This window comes from Oryctolagus cuniculus, chromosome 19, assembly GCF_964237555.1.
Source record: "Oryctolagus cuniculus chromosome 19, mOryCun1.1, whole genome shotgun sequence".
Taxonomy (NCBI): domain Eukaryota; kingdom Metazoa; phylum Chordata; class Mammalia; order Lagomorpha; family Leporidae; genus Oryctolagus; species Oryctolagus cuniculus.
Genome location: NC_091450.1, coordinates 40,848,080 through 40,863,614, shown reverse-complemented (window position 1 = coordinate 40,863,614; position 15,535 = coordinate 40,848,080). Strand labels below are relative to the sequence as shown.

The following is a 15,535-nucleotide window of genomic DNA, read 5'->3' as shown; positions in this document are numbered from 1 at the left end:
CAGCCAAGAGGTGGGCACCCTGTATCTGTGTAGGCATAGAAGGAAGGAGCACGAATGTTTCGTTTCGTTGCTTCAAAGACCCACAGGTGAGGAGTTTGCAGTTACTGGAGTGAAACCGAAGTACACCGTGTTACATTCGCATCCATTCATCTTCCCTCCGTCTGTCTGTCTGTCTCTCAGACACTCACAAAGAAGAAAACACAAAAAAAAAAAAAAAAACAAAAAAAAACAAAAAACACACACACACACGTTCAGATTCTGGTTACATCACTTTTAATCTAAAGCTGTGTGACGTGGCCATCACACTGATACTGAGCCTAGAACAGGAAGGATTTTGTTTCCATTCTTTCAGATAAGAGCAGAGGCCTCTACAAACCATGCAAAAATGTATAATAGCCAGAATCTCAAGAAGTGGTTTTTATTGCAATCCAACAGGTACTATATCCTCTGAAGTTCAGAGTCTGAAAGTCGCTTGATTTCTGGGGCGGGGTCTCACAATCTCCTGCCCCATGGAGGCCATCGTGGGCCAGACCTCATTCCCAGTCTGACTGCTGGCTAATCACAGGCCAGGAATGCCTGCGGTTTCAACCCTTAAGGCTTTTTCAGCACTGCCAAGAAATGTGTGTAACTGCAGAGCTGTTGCATCTGTTGTCGGATGACCTTAAGCCCAGTGTCACTGTCTGCACTTAAACTACAAGGAACAGTCATTTCAAACAATTTCATCCACAGACAAATGTACACCTTTTGTTTAGTATTTTAAAAATCAAGAAATGTTCTCATCTTGAACTGCGTTCACATGGCTGGTTTTTTTGTTTGTTTGTTTTTGTTTTTTGTTTTTTGTGTTTTTGTTTTGTTTTCAGGTTATTCTGTGAGATGGTCATGAACTCAATGCCTGTACGTGGTTCTCCCTTCATATTATTGTTTTTTAAACAGTTGAGGAACCTAGGTTTTTACACTAACTTACTAGGCAGGATAGCTCGGGGGCTCAGTTTTCTTGCCCAGAAGGTGCAAGCACTCAGGCAACATCCCCCATGGGCGGAGGCCTTACTGTTTTGGGGCTTCAGTTTCAGAGTAATTCTTGCTGCCTGCATGAGGAGGGAGTCTGTTGCATAAACCTGTTTCTTTAAGCAGTGGAGGAAGAAGTGGTGGCTGAGACCACGCCTGGTGGTGCCCCACGTGTCTCCCTGGGTGACTGCACTGGCCTTGATCACTTGGCTGTGGTTCTCAGGTGGCTGGGGCTCCACCAGGTGCTCCAGGGCTCTGTGAAAAAGTCTCGCGGAGCCCCAAGGCTGGTCCGTCCCTGCGCCTCACCAACCCCCAGCCTCGACGTCAAGGATGGAGCCGTGGAAGCCTGCAGGCTTCTCATCTCTCTCAAGCGTGGCTTCTGCACCCTCAGGGACACTTTTGCAGAAATCATCCCGTATAAAACAAACCCTGGATTGTGGATAAAGAAGGGGACAATGAAGGGAGAACAGTGAAGAAGTCACCGTGGAAGCCCTGCAGAGGGCCACCTCCGTGGGGTGAAGACCCCAAAGCTGCCGCCTCGAAGGCACCGTAAGGGTCTCTGCCTGGGGGAACATTTGCCATCCTGGCTGGAAAGCCAGCTGCTAACCCAGCAGAAGATGTCTCAAAATAGATGGGTTATAGTTTCCTACTAATGGGTCAAATTGATTTTCACCCTGGGAGGGGCAGTGCTGCAGACTGCTCTGTGGGCATAAACGCTCTGCAGGCCAGGAGCACTGTCCCTGGTGGCCCAGCCCCGTGTTCACATCGGACAGCAGATGCCTGGGTGCCCTGGGGACAGGCTGGTTAGGAAAGACCCAGGAACGGGCAAACCCGCACAGCGCTGTGACCATCTCGTGCGTTAAGGATGTGAGTCCCGAGGCTTTGGCAGACTGGGATGTAACAAGAGTCAAGGGTTTTCGTTATTGCTGTTTTTCTTTTTTCTTTTTTCTTTTTTTTTTTTTTTTTTTTTAATTTGACAGTTAAAGTTATAGACAGAGAGAAAGGTCTTCCTTCATTGGTTCACTCCCCAAATGGCCTCTAAGGCCAGCACTGCGCTGATCCGAAGCCAGGAGCCAGGTACTTCCTCCCGGTCTCTCATGTGGGTGCAGGGACCCAAGCACTTGGGCCATCCTCCACTGCCCTCTTGGGCCACAGCAGAGAGCTGGACTGGAAGAGGAGCAACCGGGACTAGTACCCGGTACTCAATTAGAACCCGGTGTGCCGGCCGCAGGCGGAGGATTAGCCAAATGAGCCACAGTGCCAGCCTATTGCTGTTGATTCCTTAAAAAAATAAAAACATTTGGGCCAGCACTGTGGAGTAGCAGGTAAGGCCACCACCTGCAGTGCTGGCATCCCATGAGTCCCAGCCGCTCTACTTCCAATCCAGCTCTCCGCTAATGGCCTGGGAAAGCAGTGGAAGATGACCCAAGTCCTTGATCCCCTGCACCCACTTGGGAGACCTGGAGGAAGCTCCTGGCTCCTGGCTTTAGATTGGCCCAGCTGGCACCATCTGAGGAGTGAACCACACCGCCCCCCCCCCCCCCCCCCGCCTCTGCCTTTCAAATAAATGAATATCTTTAAAAATAAAAACATTGTTGAGGTTTATTTATGAAGGTACTTCAGGAAGTTCATGTGAAGATGATATGGAATTAAAAGATAAGTTTATTTTGGTACAGAAAGTTTTTGAAATCTATGCACACTAGTCTTCATAAAGTTCATGAAAAATGCCTGTTATCGAAAAATGACATGGACTTCCATAGTTTTCTACACAAAAATAAACTTCTAATTCCATTTTTCCATGTGCATTTTGAAATACCCTCCTATTATAAAATTTACTTATTTTATAAAATAGTATAAAAATAGTATAAAAAGTATTTTATAAAATACTTATGTATTTGAAAGTCAGAATTACAGAGAGAAGGAGAGGCTGAGAGAGGTCTTCTATCTGCTGGTTTACTCCCCAGTTGGCCGCAACGGCCGGAGCTGTGCCCGATCAGAAGCCGGGAGCCAGGAGCTTCCTCAGGCTCTTCCACGTGGGTGCAGGGGCCCAAGGATTTGGGCCATCTTCCACTGCTTTCCCAGGCCACAGCAGAGAGCTGGATGGGAAGTGGAGCAGCTGGGACTCAAACTGGCGCCCATATGGGATGCTGGCACTGCAGGAGGTGGCTTTACCCGCTACTCCACAGCGCCAGCCTCATAAAATTTACTCTCTTAAGTGTGTGATCCAGTGATTTCCAGTGAATTTGCCTAGTCATCCAATCACTTGAGCCCGATTTTATAACCTTTCTGTCACCTCAAAAAGATGTTGGGTGCCCTTTTGATGTCACTCCTCGTTCTGACTCCTGGTCCTTGGCTAATGTATTTGTTTCTGGATTTTTCTGTCCTGGACTTTCACATAAATGAGGTCAGACAATGCTGGTCTTTTGTGAGTAACTTAGCATAATGGAGATCGTGTGTGGTATGCATCAGTACTGCATTACTTTTTTTATCCCTGAATAATATTTCATTGTATGAACAGACCATGTTTTGTTCAGCCATTCACCAACTGATGGACATTTGAGTTGTTTCTTACAAGGACACACACACACACACACATTTATTTGAAAGAGACGGCAATCTCCCATATGTTGGTTTACTCCCCAGAAGGTATTTTTTTGTACCCATGTTAATGCCTGGTCTTAAGAGGTGATTTAAATGACAACTTGGAAAACCATAGGCAAGGGAAGCAACACTCACGCAGAAAGTTATTGCCATTGTCTGGTTTTTTGTACGCTTGTTGGGACTTAGTTGGTGATAGGCAGGGCCCTTGGTCAGAGCTGTTGCTTTGAGCTAAGGAAGTTGCCAGCGGCCACCCCATTACCTCATGCTCGATTTCATGGCTAATTGGCCCACTGGGCCATTGTGTCTGAGCTGTGTGCTCAGGGGAGCTGGCAGAGCTGAACAGGTGAGCATGCAAGTCTCTTCCGTGACAGAGTGAGGGAATGCACAGGTGGGTAAGGGAAGGCCATCGGCCACGAATTCCGTAAGGAGACAGAGTGCACAGGTAATTCTGTGTGAGGTAGTGATGAGCACTTAGGAGAAAGGGAAGCCAGGAACAGAGAGGAGAGAGGGAAGAGCAGGATGACAGGGTCAAGGAAGACGTCCGCAGAAGTTGTGACTGACGTGGGTACAGAGGGTTTCCAGGAGAGCTTTCGAGCAGGAGCAGCAGGTGCAGAGTTGCTGAGGTCACCGTGCCTGGAGCCCAGGGTTTTGGGAGAGCCGGCCACAGCCCAAGCGCAGGAGGAATCTATGTCTCAGTCCTACGGGATGGTGCCTTTCACCACGCTGGTAAGAGCGCAAAAGTCAGGTGACGTTTCTCTGTGATGACCGTGAGAAGTGAGGCTCAGACTATGGAATGACGGCATACTAGGAAATCACTTGGCATTGTCTTCCCCTGCTTCGCTGTGTCCAGTCGTGTGTACTGTTTTCCTGCTGACAAGGGAAATAGTTAAGGCACCTTTTACAAAGGTACTTTTTTTTTACTTATCAAATGGGCACGGGGTGTGATGATACAAGTGTTGGGAAAGACGAGGTAAAACAGCACTTTCCTGCAGCGTTGGTGGGAGCATAGTTGCTGCAGCCACTGTCTTCAAGTCGGACAGTGTCTGACAAAACAGAAAAGGCTGTCACGTGCGCGTGTGCCAGCCAGCAGTGCTGTTTGCAGGTAAACCCTTAACCTGTGTGCACAGGAGACAGGTACATGCCTTTTAGTTGGTATTCATGAACTCTTATAAGCCATCCAAATGCTGCTCAGTAGAGAAATAGCTGGGTAAAGTGCAGTGTATTTGTATGATGAACTTGTGTATATTTATATAAAAAATAAAAAGCTTCATTTCCAGAAATTGTCCTCTTGCTCAGGGAAACCCTTTGTCTTAAGGCCTCTCAGCTGATTGGATGACCCCATCCATGTAATTGAGGAGAGCTGACTGTGGGTGTTAACTTGTCTACACAGCACCTTCCCTGTAGCCCCCTAGGTCATGCTCCTAAAACTGCCTCCCACAGCGGGCGACCACAGAGAAAAACAGGAGCACTCGGTGTGGATCGAGGTGAACAGGTCTCAGAAGCCTAACGCTGAGTGCAGAGAGAAGAGTGAAATGTATGCTATGATACCATTTAAATATATTTATATATTTTTAAAACACAGCATCATGACCGTGTGTAAAAGTATAAAGTACAGGTCAGAGAGTTTATGTCGGTCTTAATTAGCAGCTCTCCCAGCTTCCCCTGGGGAGGAGAAGCGAGCTGTGAGGCTTGGATGAGGTGGCCGAGTATCCTGCTGTTCTGCCTGGTGTTTCCGTACCTTTCTAGCAAAAGGAACCAGTGTGACAGTTTTAACGTTTTTGTGGGAGACTTCTGGCTGTTGTGGATTCTTTGCCTTCTCCCACCTCACTCCCCCCCCCCTTTTTTTTTTGAGAGAAAGAGAAAGAGGGCCAGCAATTTGTGTGTCCAGGGTGAATCGGTGCATGGTATTAGAACATTTTAGATTAACTATTCATCGAACATGAGAAGTAAGATAACACCTGGAAAGAGAAAACAGCCTTGCAGAGTCCCATGACTTCCCATGCTGACGTGGTGCTCTGACCCCGTGAACGAGCTGTCGCCTTATTTCACAATTCATGCGAAGGCACTGCCGAGGCCTTGGGGCAAGCACACAGGTTGGGAAACTGCTAGAGCTTGACTCCACCTCTCGCCGTCCCGTGGGACAGCAGAGCTTTGGTGTGTCACCTGTGAAATGAGGATGATAAGCAGCACAGCATTGGGAGCAAATGTGATGAGCTGCTTAAAGGGTCAGCCAGAAACAGGAGCACTGCACGCCTGTTAGAAGTGTGTCTCACCTGGAAACACTAGGGGGGCACTGTCAGCTGAGTGGGGCAGAGACCCCCCCCAGCTTTGTTTTCCTGAGCACCCTCACACTTGGAGGTGGGGGCTGACCCCTTGCTCTCCACATCCCCGAGGAAGTGGAGAAAGCTGGAGCTGCACATGTGGACGGGAGGCTCACCTTTGGAAGGGCAGAGACGTCAGAGCTTTTCTCTCGCAGTATCAGTGAGGACAGTTGGCCCAGTGTGTGCCAAGTGTCAAGTACTCTGAGGAGCACAGAAGTACTCCCGAGCATTAGGCTGTCTCATTCAGTCCTCTCCTCTGTGTTGGGGGAGCGGTGAGCATACAGCGTCTCCTTATTGCCGTTTTAGAGAAGAGATGGGGACTCAGAGAGATCGTGTTTGTCCAAGGACTCAGAGCCGGAGTGTCTAGCACAGCGCGTGCCCACACCTCCCAGACCCATTGCAGATGTAGGGCATGTTACAAATCCTAGATAACACCAATGGATAGAAGACAGATTCACACCCAACGCAGTGTACTTCCAAAAGTTGGTGGAAAAATGGAATTAGAAGTTTTGCTTTAGTGTCACAAAAGTTGATATGCACAGTATTTTCCATAATATACGCACCCTTAATGTGCATGGGTTTCAGAATTGTTTTGCACTGGGGCAGGCATTTAGCCTAATGGTTAAGATGCCGCTTAGGACACCCAGGTTCCACATCATACCTGGCTCTGGCCCCTGACTCCAGCTTCCTGCTATTGCAGACCCTGTGAGGCAGCAGACAGTGGCTTAGTGGTTACCACCCCTGTGGGAGACCTGGAAAGTGTTCCTGGCTACAGCTCTGGCCTAGCGCAGTCCACTCCCAGCCATTCTGGGCACTGGGGACTGAACCAGCAGATGGGAGTTCTGCTTCTCTGTCACTTCAATAATTTTTTGCACCAAAATAAAAATACTTTAATTTGGTTTTTCATAAATATTTCTTTTTTTTTTTTTTTTTTTTTTGACAGGCAGAGTTAGTGAGAGAGAGAGAGAGACTGAGAGAAAGATCTTCCTTTCCGTTGGTTCACCCCCTAAATGGCCACTACGGCCGGCACACCCCGCTGATCCGAAGCCAGGAACCAGGTGCTTCCTCCTGGTCTCCCATGCAGGTGCAGGGCCCAAGGACCTGGGCCATCCTCCACTGCACTCCTGGGCCACGGCAGAGAGCTGGCCTGGAAGAGGGGCAGCCGGGACAGAACTGGTGCCCTGACTGGGACTAGAACCAGGGTACCGGCACCGCAGGTATAGGATTAGCCAAGTGAGCCGCGGCGCTGGCCATGAATATTTGGAAGTGCCTTGTGTGATGGCTAGTACAGACGACAAGGGAGCATGTTGTGTTTATATATTGGAATGAGTGTTTCTGATCCATCTTTGCAGTTCAAAGATGTCTTGTCTTTTTCTTTTCCTGGCCTGGGCTCCACATTCATTATGGACGTGAACAGTGTGATTTGTGACCATCTGATAGCCTGCAAGGACCTGCCTCTTTGCCAAGTTTCCTTAAAATACTTTCCCTAAAGGCGGAGGAGGTGGTCAGTGTTGGTGAGGCTACCCCCAGGGACTGCAGCTTCCAGCGGCACTCAAGGACGAAGCAAGACTTTCTAACAATCACATGTGTCTAGAAGTGTCCTAAGTTACTCCTTGGGACAGATAACTCACCACCTGGCTTGGGAACCTGCCCTGCTTAGTTTGAGCACTGTATAGACAGGACACATACATTACCCGAGTCAAGTTCCAGAACTCTTTGCTTAGAGATTCTTAAACCACCTTTAAAGCTTATCCTGTGTAATTATTACACTTAAAAGGTGGTTGTGGCTTATTTGAAGAGCAGAGAAAGTCCAAGACAGAGTTCTTCCATCCACTGGTTCACTCCCCAAATGCCTGTTACAGCCAGGTCTGGGCCAGGCTGAAGCCAGGAGCCTGGAACTCAATCTGGATCTTCATGTGGGTGGCAGGAGCCCAAGCATATGAGCCATCATCTACTGCCTCTCAGGTTGCTTAGTAACAGAAGCTGGAATTTGAATCAGCCAGGACTCAGACTCAGGCACGCCCACGTGGAACCTGAGCAACTCACGCAGACTTTACCACTGTCCCACCTACCTCCATTTAAAAAAAAATTTTATTTATTTTGAAAGAGAGAGATCTTACGTGTGCTGTTTCACTCCCCAGATGGCCCCAACAGCCAGCGCTGGACCAGGCCAAAATCAGGAGCTTATTGATTCTCCCATGTGGGTACCAGGGACCCAAACACTTGGGCCATGTTTCCCTGCTTTCCCAAGCCATTAGCACGGAGCTGGATCAGAAGTGGAACAGCAAGGACTCAAACCAGCACTCACTTGGGATGCCAGTATCTCAAGAGGCAGATTTACCTGCTACACCACAATGCTGGCCCCTCTTCACTTTTTAAAATTGATTTATTTATTTTGAAAGGCAGAGTGGCAGAAAGAGAGAGAGAGGTCTTCCATCTGTTAGTTCACTCCCCAAATGGCCACAGTGGCAGGAGCTGGGCCGATCCAAAGTCAGGAGCCTGGAGCTTCTTCCAGGTCTCCCACGTGGCTGAAGGGGCCCAAGGACTTCAGCCATCTTCTGCTACTTTCCCAGTCACATTGGCAGGGAGCCAGATCAGAAGTGAAGCAGCTGGGACTTGAACCAGTGCCCGTATAGAATGCTGGCACTGCAGGCGGCAGCTTTACCTGCTGTGCCATAGCTCCAGCCCCCCTCTATTCACTTTTTAAACAGAAAACTACTAAAATATCAGATATCTTGTTCTTGCTCCTGTTTAGAACTGGAAAAAGAAATGAGAAGAAAAATTCTTAAGAAATTTAAAGTTCAGCCGGCGCCGCAGCTCCCTAGGCTAATCCTCCACCTGCGGCGCCGACATCCCAGGTTCTAGTCCCAGTTGGGGCGCCGGATTCTGTCCCAGTTGCCCCTCTTCCAGGCCAGCTCTCTGCTGTGGCCCAGGAAGGCAGTGGAGGATGGCCCAAGTGCTTGGGCCTGCACCCGCATGGGAGACCAGGAGAAGCACCTGGCTCCTGGCTTTAGATTGGTGCAGCGCCGGCCGTAGTGGCCATTTGGGGGTGAACCAACGGAAGGAAGACCTTCTCTCTGTCTCTCTCTCTCTCTCACTGTCTAACTCTGCCTGTCAAGAAGAAAACAAAACAAAAAAAGAAATTTAAAGTTTCCTTGGGTTAGCTGTCAGGCCTTGCCACAATTAATTTATTAATTATGCACAGTTAATTTATGGGTAGTTCTGAATGGGCAAATGTAATATTCAAAAATGACCCCAAAAAGTTTAAATGCTCAGGAAGTTAGAAGCCATCTTTGGATTGTGTGATTGATGTTAGAATTAGGATCTGAAACTTTATAGGAGGCAGGGGACATGGCTGGGATAAGCTGACCAGCTAGAAACCTGGTGGACAGCGACTGTAGCTGCTTCCCAGGAGCCCGTTCCTCATGTGTTGTGCAGAATTGCTGACCACTGACTGTCCAGTGCTGCTGAACTTTCGCAGTAGAATCAAGTCCTGTTGACGTGAAGTATGACAGTGATACTGCCAGTCCAGTAGCTGAGACTTTATTCTGTAGCTGTGGCTATCCATACTTTTCCCTGATGAGAAGCGAAACTCTAGCTGGGTGAAGTGGTTTGGCAAATTGTCCTCTTGGCCAGGCTGGGGTAACTGCTAGCTCTGTATCCTAAGCTTTTGTCTTATCCTAAGTCTGAGTTTATTAGCAAGCCTGGCCCTAACAGTGGCCTCTGACCCAACCCCTTGCCCTCCCCCAAGCCATGAGGCCAGTTCAGTTTCCAAGTGCACCCATTGGGACTGCAACATCTTATAGATTGGGGAAGACCAGGGCAGCTTTGCTTTTTTGTTCCTGCGTTTAAAAATAACATGTACTTCAGCTAAAATAACTACATTAATGGCCTAGAGCCAGTCTAGAAATGGGTTTTCCACTGCTTAAAGAGGCAAAACTTTTAGGAGGGAAAATTTGTGTAGCTGAACCTAAATAATAATAAAAAAATTTTTTTTGAAGTATCCATGTCCAAGTTTTCATACTTAACAGCTCTTGTGTGGTTCCCTCTGAAGCTGATTGTAGTCTCAAGTCTTGAACTTCATTTCTCTGGTAGACTCTTGTGGATAGTGCCTTGTGTTTGGTATTAACTTTGGAAGTTCTCATCAGTCTCTCATTTTTGGTATTTCAAGATGTTAGAGTTAGAAGTGAACATTTGAATTAGAGCAAGAAATTAAATTACACCTTCCTGTTGTTTGGGTTAGAGCAGTGTTCAAGAGTGGATCTATGCTTCTCTGTGCTGTATGCTGTCCGGCAGGGTTGGTGCCATGTTGGCTGCCTAATGCTTATACCATCTGGACTCAGTGTCACAGGACTATTAAAAGATTTCAAAGACGATAACTTTAAAATAGTTTTATCTTTTAATTAGGTTTTATAGTGAAGTTACTAGATCTGTAAAATTACTGTAATCTTGAAAGATTGCTGATGAGAATGCAGAATTTCAGCCACTCTGGAAAAAGGTTGGCTGTGTCTCTCAAAGTTGAACGTACACCTACCATATGACGCAGCAGCTGGACTCCTGGGTGTTTATCTTAGAGATATGAAAACTTATGTTCACACAAAGACCAGGACATGGTTGTTCCTATCAGCTCTGTTTGGAATAGTGAACGGCTGGAAGCAGCCCAGATGTTCTTCGGCTGGTGAGTGGAGGAACTGTGATGCAGCCACACCGTGGAATATGACAAGCCGGTAAGGGGGATAGGCTGTGGCTGCACACGTGCTGTGCCGGGTGAGAGTCGGTCTCAGAAGGTTGGCCCCGTGTGATTCGTGTTCACAATCGTCTCACAGGGACTGAGACGGAGAACGAGCTTGGAGATTGCCAGAGGTGGGGATAGGAGGGAGTGCCTGTGAGGAGCAGCACAAGGACGTCCTGGCATTGATGGATGGCTTGGGGAGAGGGCTGTGCCAGTCTGTGCATGTGATACGGTGTCATGGAAACAAACAGTAAAATAAAAACTGATAAAATCCAAGGGAGGGCTGGAGCCTAGTAGCATTGTAAGGCATCTGCTTCCTGGGTCTGATAAGGTGCCGCGGATGGGAGGTGCTGGGGAAAGCTGCGTGGGAACTCGATTATTTTCCAGATAGGAGTTAAAGAAGACCACAGAGAAGGGATCTGAGGAGACAGGACAGAACAGCTGCTGCTGCAGGTACCCACTGCGTGTCTTGCAGAGCGAGGCTGAGGGGCCGCTGGTTGTAAATAGTCTGGGCACAGCGGCTGGCTCCAGTCCTGCTAAATGAGTGGCCTTCCAGTTAGGTGTGGCAGAGTCACCCCATGCGTGTTTCTTTTCTTCCTTTTGAGAACATGTGAAATGATGGCAAAGGAATTAAAGATCAAAAAACCTGCAAAGAAACCTAAAAGGAAACATCAGTTGGCAGAAAGCTTAGAGAAATGTTGGGTAATAGAAAATAGAGGAGTGTTAGTTGGCCCCAGAGGACCTAGAGAATCTACAAGGAGAACTGATGAGAACGGGGCCATTCTCTCCAGGGAACCCCGGAAGCTGAGGGCCAGGCCCACCGAAGATGGGGACCCCAGGGTGCAAGGGGCTGGAGCAGGAGGCAGGTATGTGAGGTGCTGGGACTCCCAGTTCCCTTCGCTGCCCCTGCCGCCGCCACCTGCCTCTCCCTCTTTGGCTGGCTGGGATTCTCAGTCCCGGGCTGGTTGAGTCAGAGGAGCAGTGGACTTGGAAACACCAGCTGAGTGGAGGGGTGGAAACCCAGGAATTCATTCAGCTCTCTTAACGGTGGGTTCCCAGCCCCACTCCTGACTGGGAAAGCTATCCCTCTCCCCAGGCAGTGATGGGAAATTAGAGAAACTTCTGTGGAGGACCCCGGGGGCCCCAGCTGTTGTATGTGACCGGCCTTCTTGCCGCTGCTGAGTGAAGCCAGCAGCCACCCTGTCCCACAGCCACAGCTTCCAGGCAGCGTCTCAGGGCTTTGCTCCTAGTCAGGATCACTGGACGTCTAAGGAAAGCCTTCAACACTGCAGGCAGAGGGAAGCCCAGCAGTTGAGAAGGAGGAACAGGAGGTGAAGTGGGGAACTGGGATAAAACAGAAAAACCACAACTCAGATAAAAGAAAGACATTGCATTCATAAAACAGGGACAGAAGGGTGCTTCTAAAAATGAAGAAACGCGAAAGTGTTCTTGGGGCCGGCACTGTGGTGCAGCGGGCTGAAGCCCTTGCCTGGAGCACCGGCATCCTATATGGCACCGGTTCTAGTCCTGGCTGCTCCTCTTCTGATCCAGCTCTCCTCTATGGCCTGGGATAGCAGTAGAAGATGGCCCATGTCCTTGGGCCCCTGCCACCCACATGGGAGACCTGGAAGAAGCTCCTGGCTCCTGGCTTCAGATCGGCCCAGCTCCGGCTGTTGTGGCCATCTGGGGAGGGAACCAGTGGATGGAAAACCTCTCTCTCTCTGTCTCTACCTCTCTCTCTAACTCTTTCAAAGAAATAAAATAAATCTTTCAACAATGTATTCTTAGAAATTAAAACTATATCAAAAGCTTAAATAGAAAAGTTGGAATGTAAAGCTAAGGATATCTATCCAAGACATACAGTAAAAAGACTTAGGAAGAAGGAGAATAGAGAATAAATCCAGGATGTGTAAAATCCCCATCAGAGTTCCAGAAAGAATGAAGACACGGGATATAAGAATGTTGTCTGGACCCAAAGGACTAAATTTTCCACATGGCTGGGGTCCACTCAGTGTCCAGTAATATAAATGAAAAACTGCCCACACTGAGACAGCATTAGGCAATTTCAGAACGCAGGGACAAAGGGAAGACTTCCCAAAATAAACTATCGAGAAAAAAAAAAAATCCCAAGAGAAATGACAGCTGACTTCTCAGGAGCAAAGCTGAGTGCCAAAGACAAGTGGAGCAGTATCTCAAAAAATTTAAGGGAAATAATTTCAATCTATTACACCTCACTCAGCAAAATACCAAGTAAATGCCAAGGTAAAAATAACTTCAGACACATGAGGACTCCATTTACCTCTTGTGCATCATTTCTTAGACCATTTTTGGAGAATGGTTCCCAGCAGAAAGAAAGGAGAGAGAGAAGAGGGGCCGACTGAGGAAGGCTGTGACATGGGTGACCAGACAGGGATGTGTGAGGGCAGGAGCCTGGCAGGCCCAGGCACAGTCGGGCCACACCGAGGAAGAGGACACACAGTCCTTGGAGGAGGTTCTGGGGGCTGACAGTTGTGTGCATTTGACAAATATTGATGGGCCTCTGCTGGCTGTGAGGGAGTGTGGGGGAAACGTCAGCTGCATAGAAGCCAAGCCAGCCTGGGCTGCTGGGGTGGTTGCTGACCCCAGGAGAAAGGAAACGTGACCCTTAGTCCGTGCCTTGTATTGAAGTAACCAGTATTTACATGGTCACAACAGAGACTACTGATTTGCTAGAAAATTGGGATTCGTCATGTAAGGATTGGGGGAAGGGGAAACGAGGTGGTAGAGAGGTGAGCCTCACGCACTGTAGCAGGAAAGCGACCCTCACTGCCCCAAACTGAGGAGTTAAGAGCATTCAGGCCGGCGCCGCGGCTCACTAGGCTAATCCTCCACCTAGCAGCGCCGGCACCCCGGGTTCTAGTCCCAGTCGGGGCACCGGATTCTGTCCCGGTTGCCCCTCTTCCAGGCCAGCTCTCTGCTGTGGCCAGGGAGTGCAGTGGAGGATGGCCCGAGTACTTGGGCCCTGCACCCCATGGGAGACCAGGAGAAGCACCTGGCTCCTGCCTTTGGATCGGCGCAGTGCGCCAGCCACAGCGCGCCAGCCGTGGTGGCCATTGGAGGGTGAACCAACGGCAAAAGGAAGACCTTTCTCTCTGTCTCTCTCTCTCTCTCACTATCCACTCTGCCTGTCAAAAAAAAAAAAAAAAAGAAAAAAAAAAAAGGAGCATTCAGAACTACGGCAATGCAACAGCGTGGTTGAAAGCGGTCTTGGCAGAAAGACCTGTGCTTGTTTCAACCTTAAGCCATTGTTAGTCCTGTTCTCTCCCTACTCCTGCTTCACCCTGGAGAAGCCTTGTCTGCCCCCTGTGAAAGCCAAGTGCCTTTTCTTTCTTTTTATCATATGGTCATCCACAAAGAGGGGATCAGGAGACCAGAGCCCTCTACTTGGAGTTGTTAATACTATGTAGCTCTTTGTTTGTGGTCAGCACCATGGGAAAAATTTGTTTCTTGTACTAAAGATTTAGCATACTTTACGTTTAAACGAACATTCTAAATAATTGCACATCTTAAAATGGGCATAACACTTGTCTGTGACTTTCTAGAGAATGGAACCTTTACAGATGAGAACCATGGGTAACCACCTCATGAAATCTAGGGAGGGAGTGACGGGGTGTGGGGGACCGTATGCACAGGGCTTACTGCAAGTCCTTAACGAGTAAACCAGCTGCTAGAAACAAATGCAGTGACCACCTTGAAAGATTGAAGGTGGGCCTGTTTCCAAGGCCATCTGTAATACCCACTCTACACACCCTCTCCCAGTAATCAGAGTAAAAACAAAATCTCTTGGGAATTTCTGTAGGCTTATTAGCTAAAACATTGCCCTTAATCATAAATTAAGTACACAGGTAGCTTATCGTGCGCTTGTTTCCTAACACTAGCATGACAACCACTAATCATCCTCTTAACCCCAAGGCCCATGGTCCCTGTGGGCTGTGACAGAGACCTGAATGTCTGCTGCTGGCTCCATTTACAGTAGGTTGTCCTTGGCCGTGGGCAGCTGGGAGAATACCAGGACTACACGCTCCTGTTCCTGGGGTAAGGCAGTAGATGCCTCACGTGATTTTTAAGTCATCTGTTAGTCCGTCACTGTATTGTTAGCTAACAGAGCTAGCCTTGGCCACTTAGTGACTAAATATAGAGATTATTCAGTCTACTGTATATTTTATTAATTGCTTTGTCTGTTTGTTTCTCAGAATGTTATGGAGCAGTTCAATCCTGGACTACGCAATTTAATAAACCTAGGAAAAAATTACGAGAAAGCTGTTAGTGGTAAGTCTTTGGTTCTTTTTTTTTTTTTTTAATTTTCAGAATTTTCAGTATAAAGGACAAAAAAGCCATTCAGTAAATATTTGCTTGACGTCTTAAGTACTCAATATTAATTTTCTAAAGTATCTTCACGTAATAGAAATTAACCTACGGAACTTTGTAATGATAGTACATAGTTATATTAGTGTATTTGGAATGAGTCAGTGAATGACAGTGAAGCTCATAGATGATGTATTTTAACTGCCAAGTTACTGTTTTTGACCCAGGTCAATCTTTGACAGCATTGCCATAAGTGTGTTTTGTGCTTTTTAAACCAAATTATTTGTGAACTGATGGCATATATAACATATGCACTTACCATAATTGGGTTAGTGTCCTGCCGCACTGGAAGTCATTCTTTCATTTGTGTAGCAGAATCTCTTGCCCTTGGATGATGATCACTTTGGGAAATGTCCAGCCGGAATGGGAAAACGTCTGAGCTAAAGGCTGGACTTGCATTCTCATTTCAACCTGAGTACTTCACTTAGAACCGTTCCGGTGTTGGTGTTTGCCTCCCTTTGTGAACCAAAGT

The 15,535-nt window shown here is 47.9% G+C and overlaps 1 protein-coding gene across 1 annotated transcript in view; it reads left to right on the top strand.

The window, feature by feature from the left end:
- BAIAP2L1 (BAR/IMD domain containing adaptor protein 2 like 1) overlaps positions 1–15,535 on the top strand; it is an 87,892-nt gene that overhangs the window by 11,371 nt on the left and 60,986 nt on the right. The window contains exon 2 of the mRNA XM_051839015.2: positions 14,892–14,967. Within this exon, the coding sequence (XP_051694975.1) occupies positions 14,892–14,967 (76 nt within the window). The remainder of the gene's footprint in view (positions 1–14,891; positions 14,968–15,535) is intronic.